The 22614-nt window shown below is 32.1% G+C and overlaps 1 protein-coding gene across 1 annotated transcript in view; it reads left to right on the top strand.

The window, feature by feature from the left end:
• The window catches only part of ths (thisbe), a 103489-nt gene that overhangs the window by 5327 nt on the left and 75548 nt on the right, over positions 1-22614 (top strand). Inside the window, exon 2 of the mRNA XM_068777777.1 lies at positions 5713-6244. Within this exon, the coding sequence (XP_068633878.1) occupies positions 6141-6244 (104 nt within the window). The 5' untranslated portion in view covers positions 5713-6140. The remainder of the gene's footprint in view (positions 1-5712; positions 6245-22614) is intronic.

Genomic DNA, 22614 nt, shown 5'->3' with positions numbered 1-22614 from the left:
AATCAGAAGTAATTAGAGCACATAAATGTGTTACCATGATGTTATTAATCCTAAAAGTTACTATTTTCAAATGATATGAACGATTATCACTTATAAGTAATATTATAATAATTAAAAAAAACAATAAAGTAAATAATGTCATAAAAGAATAAGTACATCGCATGAACAAGACTAAGAAAAAATAATATACAACACACCGTCGCCAGTACGTTTTTCGCACATAAATTCTGTGCCGCCTTTACAACGTCCAGTGAGGTATTGGCCGGCCGTGTCAACGCAAACCGCAGAGCTATTTGATTATTATTTATTTCATTTACTACTAGTGTCTTGCGTTTAAGAACATCAATTCAAATGGACGTCTTTGTGTTTTTGGATTATTGGTAATAAAACTAATTTTAGTGTTCATACCCACCGAAGCCATAGCATTTGCATGAAGCAAACGAATAAGAACTTCAGGTTTCTAACAACTGTTGGACAATAATAATTTTCGGGATACTTAGTTATAATTTGTATTAAAATAATTTTAATTACTTGAATTGACTCATTTTGATGTTCACCTAATGGCAAGTCTTGTGAATTTCATCCATAACAATATGGTTCTGCGCCCGTCAATCGAAAAGAATTTCTTGGATAACTTTGCTTGTCACTCGATGGTACCTCTTGTTAATCATCGAACATTAATATTCTACTTAAGTTACTTATATATTTTTAAAAAGAATTTTTAGAAATTATTCCCGCCTGCTTTTTAAACTTAACGGACGTCCTGCCTCCCTCCTCTTGCACGCGGAACTTCGTAAAATCAGTTTCAAGCCGGTAAAACAATCGTCTTAAGCTGGCCTGTGCATGCGAAAAGAATGTTCCTATTAAATTTCAAGTTTGAGAGCATTATAGTTCCAGAGATATCGTAATGAATCAGTACATAGGAGGAAATCTTTCGTGTGTGTGTGTACGCGTGCGCGTGTGCGTGTGTGCTCGTGTGTGTGCGTGTGCGCGTATGCGTGTGTGCGAGTGAGCGCGCGTGTGCGTGCATGCGTGAGTGCGTGTCTGCGTGTGCGTGTGTATGTATGTGCGTTTGCGTGTGTGTTTGTAGGATGATTAGTTTAAGTTGTAAAAGCTTTAAAAGTGTGAATGTATTGGTTGTCAATTAATACACGGAACAAATTAAAAAATTGAGATTTAACACCAAATATAAATTAATTATCCTTTACTATTTGTACCAGCAGGCTTTGTATGTATAATAACGCATGACTACGCACCTTCTCTTCTTTTCTTGTTATAAGGCTACCTACAAATTTATGATGTTTCGTATTTTCTTACATGAGCGCAGTACGCGTTTTATTTGTTTCCGTTTAATAGTGAGAAATAATAATTTTGATAAAAAATTATCGATTGAGTTATAAAATTAATAAAAAATGACAAATGCGTAGGATTTGGCGTGCCATATTTGTCATATTTATAATTTATAAATGTTAATGTTATTGTTAGCATTCCAAATAAAAGATAGACTGTTGACCTTTTATTATTTAACATTCATAATTTATTATCAAAATATTTGGATAAACAAATTATTGAATATTATCGTCTAGTTATTGTGAACATATTTAAAAATCTCCGTTGAACTTTATCAGAATATACACGATACGTTATTTTTTGTCTTTTGCTGCATACAATCTTTAATAATAGTGTAAGGTATAAAAGAGATGTAAATTTATGAAAATAATTGTCTTTTACTGTGCTCTGTCTAATCGACAATCGCCTATATTTCGGTAGGTCAATACATACACCGGTAATTTGTGTGCCTTTACTTATATGTAGGCTGTCTGTCCAATTTTCTATTCCTTGCTATATCAATCCCCATGCGCACAAAGAATGCGTGGGTTAATAGGCGAGAACAAATCGTGCGCTACCGTTGGTATTACACTTTTATAAATGATTTCAAAATATTTGCGTGGACTCACTAGGTACCCTGACTTTATATATATAGTTAGATTCTCGAAAATTCGCTGGATGCGGGTAGCGTAAAACCGGTCATCATGGCAATGTCATGGGAGGCTTGTTTTGCAGTGAGCATCTATCGGCTGATATCATGATGATGAATAAATAATAATTCTTTATATATTTCGTGAACTACGGTCATATATTTTCCCAAAGTACTTATATATTCAGCAATACAAAAGTGCTATGGTTAGTTATGCGTTATCAAACCGAAAATGTCTGCCATTTGAAAGATATAAATATATTCGAATATCATTTTTTCAAATTTTACCGCAGCCATGAAGGCCATCGTGAGATCGATGGTCGGATTGTTATGAATGAATAAGTCATATTTGTTATTTTCATATATAACTTTACAAGGAAATCTTATGTTTATTTGTATAGATAATATTGTTACGAGTTGTTTTGAATGGAAAATATTGAGGGCCGGCTACTGTATAATATTTTTATAATGTCGTAATAAGATTTTGTGAAACAGTGTCATTTAATTATCAAATTAAATTTATTTCAAATTGAGGTAATGGAATAAGATATAAAAGTCATAGCCAAATTTTAAGTCCAAAAGTTTGCACTGTTATTAACTCTAAACATTTCCTTACTGCTACTCCATAAAATTGACCACCACAACATAAAAGATAAATTAAATATTACTCTATTAAAATAAATAGTTTTTAAATCGCAGCAATTTAAAAAAAACTTCAGGTAAAAATGTGAGCGCTATACACTTACGTTTTCAAGGTTAAGGGCCCTTTTGCCATGCTAGAACTTTTCATGTTTAATATTTTAAACAGTGCTAGTAAAGTTAAAAGTATTTTCTCTGATTTTTTTTTCATTAATATGAGGTAGTTTTGTTAATCGAAAACATTCGGATATTATAATGTGAATTGCGATTATTATTTTTTATTATTAATTTTTTTTTAAATTCATTTTATTTTTCTTTTTTCAGATCTAAGATTATTTTTTTTATTAAATGGTCATATTCATTTATACCAGATTTATATTTTATTTCACTGTATTACAATAATGAAATTATAACATCTGAAGTAAGTTACGGGCATTTACTATTGAAGTAAAATGATCAGCTCTAAAAATTTTCTAAAAGAAAATAAAGCCTTTATTTTTAACAAAAATTGGACGCTTTATTCTAGAATGCATTTATTTAGGATCTGTGTCTGTACGAGTTAGATATAATACTTTTCAATATAAAGCTTTTCACTATTCTCTCAGACAGAAAATGTTTTTCGTTTGTTGAATAACAGCCGAATGCTGCGATTGCAGCTTCTCTCTCCCCAAGTTAATATACTTTATTTGCTATGTCTCTTTTGTTTTTCGGTGAACATCTTGCAATTCGATTGAAAATATTTTAATAAGAATAGATGTACAAGAAGTAAAGGTATATTGGAATATTCTTTTTAGATAAATTAATTACTTGTTAATAGATTTATGTTTAATTTAGAAATATTTCTGATAATGTAGTGTTCATTAGGAGATATTTAAAACTTTTACCTTTTTAACAATAAAATACAAAAGCAAAGGCTCGAATGAAAAGCAAAAAAAGTCGTAGAACAGTTTGCAACGATTCAACATTTCATTCAACATGTTAAGTGATTTTTTTATGAAAACGGTTGAATGGGCTGTTCGTTTTCTTGGCTAGAAGTTGCTTTAATACATATAAGACGGTACCAACATAATCAACGTATAGATATATACACATATAAGTACATATATTTCATGTACCTACCTTAAATAGAACTCTATTAGCAAATTAACTAGAGTTATAAAGCGCGATTGTGATGCTCAGAGTATATTTTGAATTAAAAATTAGCAGCGTTATGGTATAAAATGCCTGAAAAATGGAAATATATTGGATTATTCTATTTAAACAAAATTCTCAATCTTCCACTTTATAAAATATCCATTACGTCTTTATCTCCGGTTCATAATATATGGATGAAAGCCAATAGTAGTTTAATATAGGCATTACGTAACTTATCCGATTCATATGAATCGCTGAACATACAGTCTTTTAGCTCGCTACGGCGTGGTTTGCAACGATCCGTGAGAATTAGCAAAACACTTCAGACTTCTTACTGCTGGATATACTACAATAAGGAAAATGTATTTTATAAAATTAATTATAATCAACACTTTACCAATAGCTGCGAAGAGTTGAATTCACGACCTTAATTAAAACGAGGTCAGGAATTGGGGCCACCCCGATGATTACTTGATGCATTAGCACGGACAATTTCATTATCAGAAAATTAATCGATAAATACAACCCTAACTAAATGATATTTAGAATATTGTATTAATTGTTTTTATGACGATTCCAATATTCCTTAACAATAGTAGTTTGTTTGTTTTTACGTTTCCTGCATTATTCCATCCACATTTTATAAACAAATTATAAACCTAATTTCATAGTAATTTAGAATTAGAAGTAAAAATTATATGAATAGGTTAATAAGTGTTAACTATTGGACATACATAAATTTACGATTAGAAAAGCACTATTGACATATTTAACTGTTGATGTTTATATTGGCCGATTTAAAATCGAGTACAGATCGATATATTAGATTTAATGTCACGCGATTTCCAGCGGTGTTATCGTATTTAATTATTAAAATATTTAATGGATAGCTCAATCGTCTCCAGTTTAACATATTCAATGTATTTAACACGTAATCGAATGTACCTGAGATCCGCACACGGAATCCTTGCCTTTATTTATGTACACTTGGACGGAATCACCCTTTGCGTCGCCCGCTCGACGCACGGCAACCAAGAAAGCATTCAAAATGATTTATTGTAAATGGTTTTCTACTTTGTTGGCTAAAATAATAACCCCCACGCTCGGATTGCTGTTCTATATTCGAGGTTTTATTGTTATTTTCCCCTTTGCTGCACGCCGATGCGATTCTCAAAAAATCCAAATTTGCAATCCCTTTCCCATTAGCAGAGTTGGAGTGAGTCAGCAATATGGTAATTAGGAGTGGGTCAGGGAGGATCGAACCATTAATTAGTGGCCCGCGTGAGAATGACTGCGGAGTCATAAATGTAGAAGCTAGGGAATTGTGCGTCGAAACGGACATCGGTAGTGTGAATAATACAAACGTTCAAGTACAGTAGGCAGCGCGGGTGGCTTTGTCCGTCATTACAATAGCATTGTAAGGCGAGCCGATTGACGGTTTAACTTCGGAGGTGTCATGAGAATTAGTGGGCTATTATTGCTCCATAGAAAAAGCTATGGTCAAGCAGAAAGCAGATAACAATAATTAGTTTGGACTTCACAAAAAGTGACATAAATCCTGCATAATAAGTTCCACGTGGTGCAAAAAACGTTCAATTTTACCTGAATTCTTACTTTTTTTCGCACAACTCCGAACGCCGGCCGCTATAATAAACACCTCAATTCCTGGCAGAGGGTTTGTTTAATGATTTTCTGTTGTGATCTTGCACAATTCTCGCCCGACTTGATTTTTTCTGCGTTTAACATGCAAGAAAAATAAAAGTTTTTGTATGTCTTGGTAGCATTTAAACAAAAGGGCCCGGGTTTTGTGAAGGTGTGATTTATTTATGACGATGCTTGGAAAGTCTTCGCTTGTTCGATTTGGTTAACTTTATATCTCGTTTTATTTTAGCACAATTCGATTTCAAATTTAATTACACAAATAACTATAATCATTTAATTAGTTTTTTCTCTTGTTTCAGGAACAATGTGGAAAAGTCGTAGTGAAATAATAGTACAATTTTAAGGAACTTCAATTGATTAATATTAAATAATATTGATATTATAAAAACTGTGACAAAAAGATGCTGGGGTGTGCTTTTAGAGAAGTCGCCTCGGTCTTCGTATTCTTCATTCCAAAATACATCAGCTTCACCTCGGCTGACGACAGCCGGTGCCTAGACAAGTAGATGACTTTTTAAATTTCCATAAACTTGAAGAATTATTCGGCCACATTCGAAAAAAACAGAACCACTAAAAATTAGGAATATCTATACTTCAAACAAAACATCTGTAACTAAACTAGTCATAGTAACAAATCGAAGAGCGATAGCAATAATAAGTTACCAATAGCAGAAGTAAAGAAACAAGCTAGTAGTGAAGAGCGTGCTTCAAACGCCACTGCGGTGGTATGCTTTATATTGCATCTTGTATCGACTGCGCGCTGACTGGTCGCTACGTCACGTGGCTTCCCAGCGCGCGACTCCAGTGCTGGATGCTACTAACTGTATACACGTAAGTACTCATTTCATTTTTATTATTTATTATAAAAAACACTCATTTTTCAAATTAATTTACTAACACTCGTTAGTAAATTAATTTTATGTTTTTCCATGGTGATACAGAATTAGTTTTGCCACCAGTTTCTGAAACTCGCCTATCGAATCACAGATTTACAGCTAGATTCGTTCTAAGGTCAAGTGATAGTCGGAGCGCCCAACAAAAAACTCCATCCCTATTATCACTACGTGTTGGTTCGAGGTGGTCAACATTCTTAGGATATACTAAAAGTACTTTCTTCTTAGATTCAATACCAAACTTTTGTGCCACTGAAGCTTGTCAGGTTACTTGACCGCAGTCCAATGCTCAGCGTTGCTACTCATTTAGCACCACCCAGGTAGCACAGGGTGTTTGATGTAATTCTTGTAGCCACGTTCTCACTAATATCTTATATAAAACGTTTAAGGACGTAAATATTGCAGTGTATTTATTAGTTAAGTGTTATTACCTGATTTTGTTTTGTTGCAAAAGAAATATTCCTAATTATTTAAATTTTTTGTTTTTAATAATTTTATAATCTGTTGTTATATATGCTGTCTATTTATTTTTAATGAAATCCTTTTTTTGAGATATTTAAAATAAAAATAAAACTAAGCTATGCTCAGAATTTATCTAAGCCATCGAATCAAAAATGAAAAGATCTGAAGGCAAACAAATTTAACTGTAAAAGTCCAAGAGATAAGCAAGTGGTTGGCTATGGACTGGCTTCACAGCGTGAAGAAGAGGTGGCGTCTGGAGGTTTAAGGTTTGGCAATGGAGACAATGGCTGGTCCATCGTATTCAAGCGCAGCGTAGATTGTCTACCCACAAGGTGGACAGATGATCTTGTTAAAGTCATCGGAAAACTTTGCATGCCGGCCGTTTTTTACTGGCCTTAAGGGAAATTTATGAGAGAAGCTCATGTACAATAGTTGAAATGATGATGAAGATGAAAGAAACATGTATTTTTTATTGGTAAATGCCGTTTACTAGTTCGCCATAAACGTAGCCACTGAGCAGGTTTGCGATCGCAGATTTGATTAGATTGGACTTTATTGGAAATGAACACTATCCCTCTCACTTTTGTATTAAAATATCTTTCATTACGTAAATTAGGAGCAGTAACGGCCAGCTATAAAATACAAAATAACTATCCCTTACCAAATATTAGCGGGTATTGAGCTACTCCGCAGTACGCTGCTAAGTAATAGTTTTTACTGTTTTTACTTTGCCTGTATTAATTTTAAGCTAAGCCAACAATCAAAAGCTTGTTTTTTTCTTTCGATCTTACAACTGTAATGTGTTTATGTAGTTTGCCACTTAAGTTGGTATTGTTTGTTTTGTCACAAAAGAATAATGCGCCGGCATTGCCGAACCTTGCTGTATTCGATATAAACCTCCATTTTGTGGATAAAGTACAAAAGCAAGGTAAAAAATGAAATTGGAAATATCCTATAAATGTTAGTAAAATAATATTATACAGTGATTTTAGCAGTGATTGGATGAATATTAAATGAGGAATGAACGTATTTTTAGTGCATTGATTATCGTTTTATTTCATCTTCTTCGTAAAATTTAACAAAAAAAGTATCTTGAATTACTGGTTGTAGAATTTATGACAGTGTTACTTCTAATACCGAGTTAATTTCTCAGGTTGTTCTTACTGTAGATAATATAAAGCGCAGTACAGTTATGTATAGAATTTACGTAGTGTCGGTGGTTAGCAATTATCCACGCGCACCGCGCATTTACTTGAGCCCTACGACCTTTTCTGCTTAACGCTCATCAATGTAAAGGACATAAAACATCTCCACGAGTTCCGTCGAATTCACCGGACAACCTCTGTTCGCGGTGGCTGCTTGCCATTGGATTTATGACGCGGCTTTCATTACTCGCCTCTATGTGCTTTAGCTTTGTTCGCTCAAAAAGTTTCACGTCAAACGTCGTTCTTTTATTGTTATGATTAACAGCCAAGTTTTCTTTGTAAGAAATATGACATTTTTATGGCCATATGGAAGTTAGAATGTGAGCTTTGAGACAGAGTAAGAGCCGCATTAGCTAATAAATATTTTCTAAACAATAACTGTAGCGGCGTGCAGTTACATGTTTAACATTTTAATATTCTGTAATATTTTAAAATATCTAAACTGTTTAAGAATCAACGCAATATTTGATTTTTCTTCTACCGTATACTGTCACATAATAAACGGTATATTTTAATATATGGGAATATTATGTTGTGGATGTATTATATTATGAAAATGTAAAAACTGATCACGTTTACACTTTCCAAATTCAAATTAAACTTCTTTTATTCGACTTACGATGGATTATATCTATTATTACCTTCGAAATGACAACCACCTGGTTGGAAAATAAATGCCATAGACCTGAGGCGAATAAACGATAGCAACCAGAGGGACAATTTCTTTAAAAAAAACATAAACTTACGCGTTTAATTAATATCATTATAGCCTAAACGGAAACACCTTATTCCCTAGATAAGCTATTTTCTATGAAATCATTTACAATATGGTGCGACGCTAAAAATGTATTTTGACAGTTTTTAGAAGCGTATACATTACCTGTAAAAATGGAGAAGTACAGTCTTAAAACTTTAAAGCTTTCCACAATTTTATAAATTGCATTAAAATTAATTTATAATGTAATCAATGATCTACTGTCAATATTTAACGTTCATATCATGGAAGTTATGAATGATGTCTGACATTGGTTACTCGTTATGTACGCAAGATAACATAGAACATTTGACAACGACCTGAAATGTTTGCATATTTAGTTTATTTAAAAAATCACGACAATGTGCTAAATTTACTGGAATGTAACATTATTTGATTTCAAATAGATCATATACTAATGTGTTTTTTATTTCTGCATGTGATTGTATCTAATTCACCTTTTCCCCGTTCTCTGAGCACGCATTAAATTCGTTAGATAGACATACTTTTGTAAGTGAATCACAGATTAATCAGAGTCAAAATAGGAATACACCAAATTGCAGATTAAATAAAAATTAGTCCAAAAACACGCGTACTCGAAGGGAAAACAATGAACATGAAAGCAAAAGAACATGTCTCACAAATGACAGATGTAGTTTGATATTTTTCCTCGTGTAACCGCATCCTTATCTTGTCATTACAAACCAATGAGAAAAGTCCCGAATTTTATAGTACATACTTTGTTCTGGTAATACATCAAAGATATTTTAGAAAATACTTGACGTTGATCATACATGCTATTTTTATTAAAAACAATAAAGTAAACATAGTGTGAAAAAAGATATGTTTTTCAAATATTTTATAAAAAAGTTTTTCTTGACAAGTAGTATTATTATAATTTTTTTGTCAAAAAAAATAAGCAGCAACTCATTTATTAAGATGTTGTGTTCTGTTATTTACTAAACAGTCGATGCGTACTAAGACATCTCAGAGAAGCTTACGATACAGCGTTATCATGTAAATAGAACAAATATTAGCATACATATTACTTTTTCCTTCCTGATGTATCTAATAACATTTTGGCAGTTCATCAGGTGATATAGGGTAATGTTTTGAATTAAGCCGAAGAAATAAATATTTCTTCTTAAGCGGGAGCTTCTTTTTCTGTATACAGTGTGATATTTTTTAGGTATAAAAGTTTAAAAGGGATCAATCTGAAAAATATAACATCAATTTATGTTATGTTTGGAATGCTACTGGCCAATAACTTTTGGCGATACTAAATCTGCAGAGACAGATAGTAAACAATAATTAATTTTAATATCTTGTTAACTTAAAAACGATTTTCTTAGTATACTATCATCGCGTTAGGTTATATTTCTGAAGTTTAGTACTAGTTTTTAGAAAGGGTGTACCATATATTGATTCACAGCAAATGATAAATTATTACAGTTTTTTTGACTTTTTTAGATTACAGATTGACAAAAGCAATACATTCATTCCTTTAACCCTTAATTAGGCGCATTAAGAAAATCACTCAATTAGGCGCATGGGGTCTTACATGACCCCAAAAAAACATTGAGAAAAGAGTACCAAAAACTACTAAACTTAATGGATTTCTATAGTAATTAATAAAGTTCTTTAATATACTTAACTTTAAGAAACAAATACTTACTATGATATTAAAAATATTAAAAAAAAAAACAAAACAGTGAACCTCTCTTTAAACTAATTTTTTTGGCATAGCCGAGATCAACTTAAGAAATAAAGTTTATTCAGCCTCATCAGCGGAATCTTCTGTTCTGCATCCAACGCAGTACATCCTTGAGTGTTGCTGACAAATAAATTTACGACACTTGAAACATTTTGTTGGCACTTTTTTGTCGTCCTTTCTAGGACATGATGAACAGCGCCCGCGCTTAGCTGTCGATTGATAAACCCAAGTTTTTCACATTATAAACTTAATGGAGCCTTCTTTTTGTTGTCGCTGGTACAGCACGTAGTTGTATGCGACGTTTTTGGTGATCTTCCACAAATGCCGCAGCTATTTTCTTCAAGAAAATCCGTCTTATATATGTCAAAGTCTTCTCAGTATTCGCTTTGTGTATGACAAATGGGTTGATGCCAGGTATGTTTATACTCCAGGTAAATGTAAAATAATATTTTGTGCTCGGGTCCTTACTGCGTTCGATGGTGGTACTTTACACCATTTCACTTTCGGGCCATTTCTCTGAGTATGTCGAGATAAAAAATAATTATCTTCATTTGATACAGGGGTGTCTTGGATATGTTCAGACTTCTCAATTTGGCTTTCTGAATTAAGAGCACTATCAATGACAGCATCGTTTAAAGTTTCGTCTTGCGAATCCGAACCAGCAACATCTTACTCTTCATCAAGCACTTCATCCAGCCACTGCAATACTTGTTTGTCGTTAGGCATTTCAATTCAAAAAAAAGAAAAATCATAGAAAAAAACACAAAAATACATAAAGAAATCATACCGTATCAAAATAGACACATACAAAGATAAATAGTAAACAATATACTAATATAAACACAAAAAAAATCACAAAAGTAAAAACTTATCTTTGCCAAAAAATGGAACGTAACTGGGCGCATGGGGTCAGCTCTCTAAAGGACAGCGATGTGGGCGCAGGAGTTAATGTTCTGGATGCGACTAATTTGCGTACCTCGCGGGGAGTGAGGAAGCTAGAAAGAGCGTTAGTACGCTCTGAAGACTGTAAGCCATTATTTTTTGAATTTCAAGCGGCCCTGACCCCATGCGCCTAATTAAGGGTTAAAGCTTTTACATCTGTAACCAATCATACTGTGCGTAATGTTATGACTCTGTATTAAATATTAATAACAACTAGGCAAGGTAAGAAATAAAAAAGGTTGGAATATTCTTTGTTGGAATATTGTTTTGTCCGAAAAGGGTACTACTATACATATATGTGTAAATTAAAAGTGAGCTTTTAAATATATGAGTAAGGTATATATTATAACCAACCTTCGGTTCTCTTTGACAGCATAATTAAGTTACTCTTAAACTTGACTCATTTTTATTCGCACGTTAAGAAATCCTCTACAGTTCGAATGAACAATAAAAAAATAGCGTGCGTGGGCACGCTCGTATTGTTTAAACCAACGCTCAGTTTCATATTACAATTACCGAGTTACGACATGTCTAGACGAATTGGAAGGTAGACATTTTTTCTTACTACTACTGTTATAATCGTAGGTGTTCATTGTAAACAAATTTATACAGATAATATTCAATATTATTATTATTATTGTATGTTAAAATGAAATATGTATTATTAAATCTATGATTTTCTTTTTCTTAGTGGGCTATTCTTCTCGGAGTAGACGTGATATATATCAACATAAATAAACATTTCTTGTGGTCGTTATTACATTTGCAATGTATTTATGCATCTATCATATGGACTTCTCGGCTATCCCATTTTGACACGAATGGATCGATCTGGTCAAGCCATCAACATAATTTCAATCATAAGATGTTTTAGGCTGAAAATATGCATAATTCCTAGATTTTCAATAGAACCTGTACAGCTTCCATTTTATTGGTGCACATCCTAGTTTGATCGAACAATGGTTATTGATATGAGCGTCTGATCAAGCTCTTGCGCCTTTTTATTCGGAATGTTAAACGCTTTTGGACTCTTAGCTAATGCCGTGGCTCACATACGGGGGCCTCTATGCTCAGTTACGTCATGAAGCATCCGCATGAAACGTCTAAGAGTATGACAGCTGTCTAATCTATACCCGTAATATAACGGACCACGCCGCGGTTGCAGGGAAGCCCCGAGTTTTGTTAATATAAAGAAATTTAATCGCTAGTGCAACCGACATACCGATAATCACGGCGTAGGTAGAACGCAAGAATGTGATATATTGGAGAGGTTTATGCCTTGTAGTTAGCATATCGACTTTTATAATAATGATGATGAAAGAAGTTTAGGCTAAGCGCCTTTAGTACTTTATCACAAATTCCACGAATCTGTGGGTATTATCGGGTAAAAACTATTTGTGTATGAAAAACAAAATTATTTGCCATTCCATTCAGTAGACTGTTGACCGCGTGGTCTATAATGTCTAGGCCCTATATTTGCCTCTCCAAGGACGTGTTTGAAGTGTTCGCAATATTGACAACGAACATTGTTCTTCAATTGACTTTTCGGAATTGACATGTTAGTTTGATAAGCGCACGCAGTTGACTGGTAAAGGAGTGTAAACTTTATCTTGTGACATTCTTCTAAATGAATTTAGAGTCAAGGCTACGGTAAATATAAATAAAAATAATTTTCATGCAGTAACATTTAATTTTAATTATCATTTCAATTTATCAGCGTCAACAAATGGGCTATTTTGTAATTATAATAAAGTTTTAAAAATTATTTATTCTTATGAAACTCTAATTGCTTCACTGTTAGACGAAGTAAACAGTAAGATATCAGCCGTTAAATCGAAGTGTAAATGTAATAAAACAGAAGTTATTGCAATTATCATTTATTTTACTGCAGGTGGTCTCACGAAGACATGTTTTCTACGATTTATCCTAGACACTTAATATATGACTTCAAATCTTTCAATATTTACAGAAATGCATTTTAGTTTATGCAGCTGAAGTTTTAGTAGACTGTCATATCAATTTTATTAAATCTTATCTTATAATTATTTCTAAGTGTGTTTGTTCATAACAAAAAAAAACATTTTTACTTAATGGTTATTAAAAAACGTAATATTATAATGTTGAATATATATTTGTCTTTAATTTGTTTTATTAACATCTTAGCAAAACTTTTAGTAATTCTTAAAGGAGTTCAGGTGTAACAAAAAATTGGAATATCTATTCGAACAATAAACATCCATCACTTTAGAAAATATCAAAGCGAAGCCAATTAATTTGTCTTTTGAATGTCGAATGAAATAAAAACTAAAGTTTTAAAAACACAACTGAGATCGCTAATTGCAAAAAATGCGAAGTGAGAAGTTTTTTGATTTAAATTTCTTTAAAAAGTTTTGAATATTGTCTTTTATTAAACCTGTTGTCATTATTTAAATATTTATATACCCTTTTTACAATCTGTGTAATAGCGGACCTAATGTCTTCAGGCATTCTCTATTAGTATACCCAAGGTTGTGTAGAGATAATCAGGAGGCAAGCGTCTAATTATTGTACGAAAGTTAATAAGTTAAATGAACCTATGCTGCATATACATGGTAATTTCTATACTTATTATATAATTACACATAAAGAAATCTTAAATGAGGAAGACATAATATATACATAAATGGCATATACGTAAATATATAAACTATATTTTGTAACTCGTTATTAGAGAGAATTTTTAAGGTGTAAATTTAGTTGTTGTGCAGTATTTGTGAAATATGTACCGCTGTTAAATAGTTAAGTAGCAAGTTGAAGAGTTTGCCCAAAGTCAAGTGAATTTTCTGTCTGAGAGAAATGTTTGTACGCACTAATTTTATATAGCCGGTTATTGTTGACTTGTCACAGTACTCGATTGTGTTTGGAAAGCGACTTTTACTCACGCAACTGTGTAGGTGGGTTATTTGGAACGCCAAGGACAATATTTTTCTAGAGAGTATAATTTTCTTATTTCATTGCTTTATGTAGTCTCGCTTTTGAACGTTAAATAGTATGAATGATGGACTGGCCATTGTTACTTTGTAATCAAAACACATTATTCATTTTATAATACATTCTTAAAAAAATGTATGATGTTTAAAGTATAATGATATTTTCGATCTATTATTTATTTTAGTCGTTTGTGCAACAAATTGTGACAGTATATGTTGTCCAACTAATGTGATGAGTAGCTCATAAAAAGCGAATATGTTAAGGTAGTTACTTGCGCAATAAGAGAGATTTGTTGAACTGTTCCTTTTTAGGATGTTTTGTAAGAGATAATTTATACTAAGTCCATGTGTACCGTTAACTATTGTCCCTTATTTGTAAACTTAAAGGTTAAGACATTTAATTTTTTGTTTGACTCTAGCCCATGTTTTTTTTTAATTTTCTGTAATATATTTTTATAAGTATTCATATATATAAGAAACTTTCACCAAAATACTGACTCATCACGATATCTCTGGAATCATAATGCTTATAGACTTAAAACTAAGTATAAGTATTCGAGTATAATAGTAAAAGTAAGCTAAGAATGAAATTTATGAAATTCCAACCGTAAGGCTGGTTGTCGGAGCATTTATAAAGTTCGCAAAGCGGAATTGCGACAGCTGGAGGCCAACTAGCAGTCCAGCATATTTCTATCATCATCATAATTTTATCAACTCTTAGATGCCCACTGCAAGTCATAGGTAACCCTCAATGATCACCACAATTACTAGCATCCAGCGACTTCCAGCGACCCTGATGATGTAAAAGTAATAGTAATATTATAATATAACATATCTGTATAGTATTTTGTTATAGTTTTTTGTTTTAATATAAAGGATGGATAGATTTTAACAAATTTATTAATATTCTATTGCATTGATTAAATTATTTAACACACTATACGGTTATTCAGACTATTTTCTAATCGGGTTGAAGAATTAGCACTGACCTATCTTTACTCACGCTAACATGTCTGCATGTGACACCCATATTATCCATTATAGGCGCTACAAAAGAACCGGACAATAACGCGGAAAGCGATGAGAACGTACGTGACAATAAATTAATTAGCACAGTACCGCGGTCCGGATCTGTCCCTCGGTATCGAGCTCCCTCAGGTTAGGTGGTCTTTCACGTTTGGAGAGGGAAGTGCCTTTTTAAGGGCTGAAAGGATATGATGCTTATTATATTCCTTCATAATAAGTAGACTACGTCTGTGATCGTGTAAAAAGCGCTAACGATAATCTTTTTTTTAAATCTGTATTTATTATTTTTAATAGAAAATTCTAAAGATATTATTTGCTATTAAACAAGGTACTGTGTGAAAGCACAGGCGGTGTGGTGTACAAAAGAGTTAAATCGAGATTGAAATCATTTTTTTTATTCTTTCTTTTTCATATATTCAACACAATTACATAATGGATAAAGGTTATTGACATTCTCACCAGCAAAACTAACCGAAAAGTTGTGATGCATGTAATTATAAATATCTTACTTTGATAAAGTAATAAATATAAATGTGACATTAAGGCTAGAGTCTATTTACGGACGTAAATAAATATTTCAAGAACTGGAGAAGTATTAACACATTCTAACGCGCGAATTGCTCTTTCATACAGGCATTAATTGAGTTGTCCGTATTAATTCGCAATAAGTTATAAAGGCGGTTCCATTAGGCTTTTACATTTGGTTTATGCAAAGAGGTTTATAGAAGGACCATTCGAATGAGAACTTTTTACATTGTTTTTGATATTCAATTTCTTGCAGGTGTCTTCACAAAGCGTTTTTCTTATTTACATTTATGCAGAAAATTATTTTCATCAATATTTGATTTTATCGAACAAGTTAAAATTTATGTAAATCGTTGATACTAATAGTTATCACATAACTAAGCAATTAAAATATCTTTGCATCCACTTTATTAACCTATTTATGAACACTAATAAAATAAAAAAAAAACTATTATTATATTATTACAGTGTTAAGTAATTACAATTAACAAAAGTTAAATAATGTAATGAAATCAAAATATGTAAGATGTAATACACATTAATCAAAAGCAAAATGAAATCGAGTAAAATGTCAAGTGACGCATATCTTTAAATTTTAAAAAAATTGGACGGAGTAGTAATTGTGAGTAAATGTTTTTAAAATAGAGCTCTTGTTCATAATAATCAAATTATTTTAGAATGATTTTCATCTGTCTTTTATAAATTTGTAATAAAGGTAACATTAAAATAAATTAGAAAACTCGGTTTGTGACTATTGTAATAGAAAGAACATCACAGAGTGTAAAATTCATAGAATTATTTTAAAACGTCACGTAGAGTTTTAATTAAATTTTTGCGTAGCCAATCCTTACCTCTTGACATGATTTTAAAAACAAAATCGGGATAATCCTGAACAAAAATCATTCCAGTCGAAGAATGTCCAGTGCAGAGCATAGGCCATCCCATAGATTTCGTTTAAGACCGGTTCAAAGTTCCAACGACTTTAACAAAGTTCTCGTCAAGGATATCCCGTATATGTATAATAACAAAATGCTTAGTAAAGTTATTAATTACGATACTGTATATACTGTATATAAATTGAAAGGTTAGCCTATATTTAATTTGTAAAATCTGAGCGATATAAAATTTCATGTATAATACAAGAATGCTCACCAATTATTGAAAAATTCTCTGCTAACATTTAAAAAAATTGCATGTGTTCATTTGCGACCGGATTAAATAATCTGGTTTAGCTGAAGAGATAGTGCGTATTATGATGTAAAATGAATAGTAAAACTAAATGTTTTCCTTCGGTTTCATGAACGCGTCATAATAGCAACGTCGTCGGAGTCTTTTGATCCGGTCATCCAATATGCGTAATTGTAGGTTTAGCTCATACCGTGCCAGTGTGGTGTAAGTGACCGGAAAAAGCGGGCTGAATCCATCCTATTTTTATAATAATAAATCACATCAGGCCACTCTTTAGATTACCAATAGGACTGGAAGGAAGCGTTCTGCATCCAGCTTCTTTCACTAATTTTAACAACGTCTTATTGGAAATCTATAGTGAAGGTGTGTGATCAGCATTAGCCGTGCTACGGCTGAAAAGGTGGTGATGATGATGAAACCGCAATACGCTGATATTATTAGATGAAAATAATAAGATAAAATTATCTTCTTTTTGTCTCTTCCGTTCTTTATCTTAATTTTTGTCATTTTTAAAGGTAACATAATCATCTTCACGTGGTACAAGTGCATTCATATGAACATTTTAATCAGATTTTACACAATTAAAATTTAAAATTTAGTTTTAAAATCAAATAGTCAAGCAAAAACACTTATCTCTATGTTACATCACAGTACTATGAAAAATAATAGATATTCGGACTATCGTCCGATAAAAAATTATTTAACAGCTCTCGATAAATAAGCCCTCGCTTTAAGGATAACTAGGTTAAGACCACGCACGCTCACCGCTCTGTCATGTAGCAGGAATGTGGCCAATCGGGTAAATCTGTAAATGCCAATAGAGCTAGCTTCGAAGAAAAAAAAAGGATTATAATTATACTTCTTTTTTTCACTTGATAGACACCAACTGCAAGGCATAGATCTTTTCCAAAGATCGCTATGATGACCGGTCTTTCGCTGCCTCACATTCAGCAATTTCTGGCTACTTACGTCGTCGGTCCACCTGGTATGGGCCTACCCACGTCGCGTCAACCGACTCGTGGTCGCCACTCGAGAACCTTTCGGCCCCAACGGTCATCAGTATCACAAGCGATTATACTTACGTGGTTTATAATTAATATTGAACATTTCGTGATTATGAGATCTTAATACTAATTATGAATAATTACACCATAGTTTGCTAACGTCGTTTTCATTAAACTAAATAAAACAATTAGAACCGCGTGCGATTTGGTATAGTAGTCATTTTTTTTATGTCAAAAATTTTTTCCTGTTCGCTTTGCGTAATCTACATTGACTTTCATGGGTGTAATTTCATAAAATCAATTAATTGGTTCATGAGTTTTTAAGACCTAAAGAAAATATTCTTATCAAATCCTATATCGTGATGAGAAAGAAATGACAAAGGTGCACATATATACATACATATATATACACACATATATATATATATATATATATATATATATTTATATATATATATATTAAAAGATAAACCTCCTGTTCACTCACAACTTAACCCACGCAATGATAGCGCTTGTTTTAAAAGTGAAACAGTGTTTATTATGAACAGGTACATTTAGTCGGAGGCTTATTTTATCATAAACTGTCTTAAATGTCTTCTTATAAACATATTACCTCAGTTATACGATAAACTTAAAGATAATAAAATGATTAAATATTTTAATTATGTTATTATTACACTTTTAATGATTACCGTTAATTTACAATAACTATGGTTGAAGAAATTAATTTAATAATATAAATATGCCTGTCGTAAATCTGGCTTGTCATCACAAAAGAAAGAATTGCTCTTTTGAATGTTTTTTTTGTAAATGTTTACATATTTATTGATAAACTTCAACACAATGGTGTTTGAGTCGATCCAATAAAAAGTGGTGATCGATTGAGTGCTATACATCCGTTCTTAAACGAAACGGGCGCGCATTATGAATATTAAAAAGAGCATAGTTTTTTAATCGACTGGGGCGTTAAGAATTTCGTTTATAAATAACCAGTCGCTTGAGGTAGCATGTTATTAGTGTCGTCGGTTGAATTCGAAAAAAATGATCTTTATTTTCTACCGAAATTATTTATAAGAAACATTTCTCCGCGTGGTAAACCAAACTATCTATGCCACGGGGCAACTTGACATAGCGTGTACAATAATTACGTGTACTTTATTAGCATTCACTATCATTAAATTGAATTTTTATCACTTGTCAGTTTAACTAAATGCATAACCGCCGGATACATCGTAAAATAGCCCATTGAGCACCTAACATTTTTAGATTAAAGACACATTTGATTGTTGGTGCAGTGGTTATAAAAGCATGTAATATTTGCATATTGATTTGTACGAAACGAAACCTACTCAGTTTTTCTAATGGTTATTTTTTGATTACGCTTCTTGGCTTTTTATTTCTTACTACATGTAGGCTAAATAAATGTTTAATCAATTATTTAACATTAAAATGTAAAAATGATTACTAGTTATTAATAATAAATGAATATAAACCTACAGTATATTTTTAGATTTAGTGTATTTATTTTCATTGTAATGTAATTTTCATTATAATTATTTAAATAATAAGTATACAAGTTGATTGGTTACAAACGGTATAAAAGATTTAATGGGGTGAATATGTATCTCGTTAGTCAGCAATATGGCTTTTCCACATATTTACACTTGCCAATAATTTCTGATAGTACAGAGTCTACAGGAACAGACAGTAAAAAACAATTAATTTTAATATGCAGTAATTAAATTTTGTAAACGCTTTCTTAAACCATATTGTTATTAATTTATTATTATTTGCGACCCTTGATTTTCGGATAGGGTGTACCATACATTAATTGAGTGCAAGTGAACTATACATTCACCACTTTAAAAAGTTTTACATCTATAACATACAACAACATCACATTGTATAATAATCGCTAGGAAGCTGAACTCAAGTTAAAGTTTACTCGAGAACCCGGCGCGTAACAGATGGGACGCGTACCTCACGCCAGGACAAAACTGTTGAGTAGATCGAAAGCATTTTACGATTATTAAACCTCACAATTGACAACCGGGAAGGCATTCCTGTCGTACCCATATTTTTATAGCGTGTAAACCCGTCGGCGCTTTTTTATATCATCTCTTTAAGTGACATAAATTCTAATACAAAGTCCATTTGTGTATCTCGGACGTCTTAAAAGGTACAGGGATAATCGTTTTTCTGCTTTTTACAAGGAACTCATTTCAATTATCGGGCGATTTGATGGGTATAAAACGCAATGGTATGTGTCTCGGAAACGGCGCCCAACTGCGGCCGGTAGGACGCTATGCCCTTTTGTTCTTTTATTAAAATTTGGGACGCTAATTTAATTATAGAATCTCATACTTTTTTAACCTAAACAGCTGTCTTCGATATTCTGTGCATTTTTTTCGGTAACGGTTTTTAAAAAACCCTTCAATGCAACACAGTAACGTACACTTTTTTAAATTTGTAAACTTATGTTAATAACATGCCACTTTTAACAAGTTTATGTGATAAACATGAGCACAGGCATTTTTATTGATGGTATTAATATTAAAACCGAAGAGGAGCGTTAATTAATACAAATCAGTAATTTTTAATTAGTCAACTCCTCGATAGTGTATATTACCCAGTAACAATCACAATCTCGACAGTTAATCTTTAAATGAACTTAAAATATTTTTAATCTACGGAGGTGTATCAGTCACAGATGATTCGACGCGGGATTTAAAGATTAATTTTGGATGTGGGGAAAAAGCTAAGCGTAGTTATCAATATGACGTGACAACATTTATATTTCGTATAATTTAATTTTTATTTCATTTGAGTAATAAATATATTATTCGAAATTAGAATGAGAAATTAAAACATTATTTTCTTATAATAGAAGTTAAACTGGACTAAGTATTTTTATTAGTTCAGTTAAATTAGATTTGTAGTCGTTTTATTTAATACAATATACTGTATACGATGGCGGTACGACAACATCGACAAACTACAAAATATTGATTTACTAATATATACATAAACATATACGACGATCGGTTATAGGTAAAGCTTTTAAAATGGTTAATTGTATAGACCATTCGTCGACAAAAAACATAAAAGCATAAAAAAACTGGAAAATCTGCAAAAAATCTACAAAAACCTTAAAACATAAAAAAATAAACCATGAATGTTTCTAAGGTCATAAAATTACGCTCAAATTATTGGTTGGTATTATATGCATGTAATGTACCCGTGCATTTTTTTAATAAACGCCCTCTAAATCCACCTCTGCGAATAGAATTTCTAAAAAAATAAAATCTGTTCTTAGAATTAGCCGGGCATAGATCACTATGGCTAAAGGAATATTACCGAAGCCTTATGGTTTATTTATTTCCTTCAATTCGATAAAATTTTTATATGATGTAAGATTATGCTTTGAATTAGTATAAACTGTCACGTCTACATGTTTCAATCTCACGGTATCAAGGAGAGCTGCGTGCGACAAGAGGATAATTCGAACCAGCGAGTGTTACTGATACTACGCTCGAAACAAACGTATAAAGCCTTTGTTTTTTTTTTTAATTTAGTCGGCAGTGGAATTTTTGAACAGGACCAGTTGGATACCGTTAGGACGAAATTATAAAATTAATAGCCCTTTTCTATTAAGACTTTTACTTAAAGACACTTTATGAATTAGTTGAAATGTGGTAATGATATTGACTTTCAATGTTTTACTTAGACGGTGTTGTGTAATGGGTTGGAGTATTATCGTATGCTATTAACAGATAAAATTGAGGTTATTTTTAAAGGAAAAGGTAAGATTCGGGCACTCACTTCGCCTTATGTTATATGACCGTAAACTATATTGGTGTTTGATAACAGTGTTACTATAAGGACTAAGCTAAACTACTCATTTCCTAGCATTGTTATTGTTCTTCATATTTTATTGATATCAAATATATTGTGTTTTTAATTTACGTTGTAAGTTATTATTTATATCTAAATCAAATAGCCCTGTTCGTACGCAAATTAAAAATGTTTGATGCTTTTTATATATTTTATATATACATATTGAGCTTTTCACGCTCTAGAACACTAGTGAAAACTGGTTTCCAAACTATGATCGTTAAAAAAATTACCGATCTTTCGCATTTATTACAGTATGTTGAAATAACTAACATTTTTTTGGCATTTTATCTCGCCTGCATAGTCCAATCGCTCAGCATTTCAACATCCGTTAATATCAGAGGAATTTGAAAAGCTCAATATATCACTTGCACACTTTATATCAAATTAAAGCCTTCAACTGTTCAGCTATATGCCAGTAAAAGATAGATGGGGCCTACTTATATTATAACAAGGTGGCTAAAGCGATTCATCAAGGCCTTGTCAATTATTATTCTGGTAGCGGACGCGGTCATCTCGTTCGAGAATGTTCACTTTAATTAAAATTTATTTGACACAAAGCAAAAGGTGGTCCTGTTATTGTGAGTTAGAATTTGTTTATCGTTCGGCAAGTAATCAGCTACTA

Source organism: Battus philenor, unplaced genomic scaffold, assembly GCF_028537555.1.
Source record: "Battus philenor isolate CCGP_79_NKW_IND1 unplaced genomic scaffold, ilBatPhil1.0.hap1 SCAF_14, whole genome shotgun sequence".
NCBI classification, from domain to species: Eukaryota; Metazoa; Arthropoda; class Insecta; order Lepidoptera; family Papilionidae; genus Battus; species Battus philenor.
The sequence above is the reverse complement of the archived record's forward strand: the minus strand, read 5'-3'. Positions and strand labels throughout refer to the sequence as shown.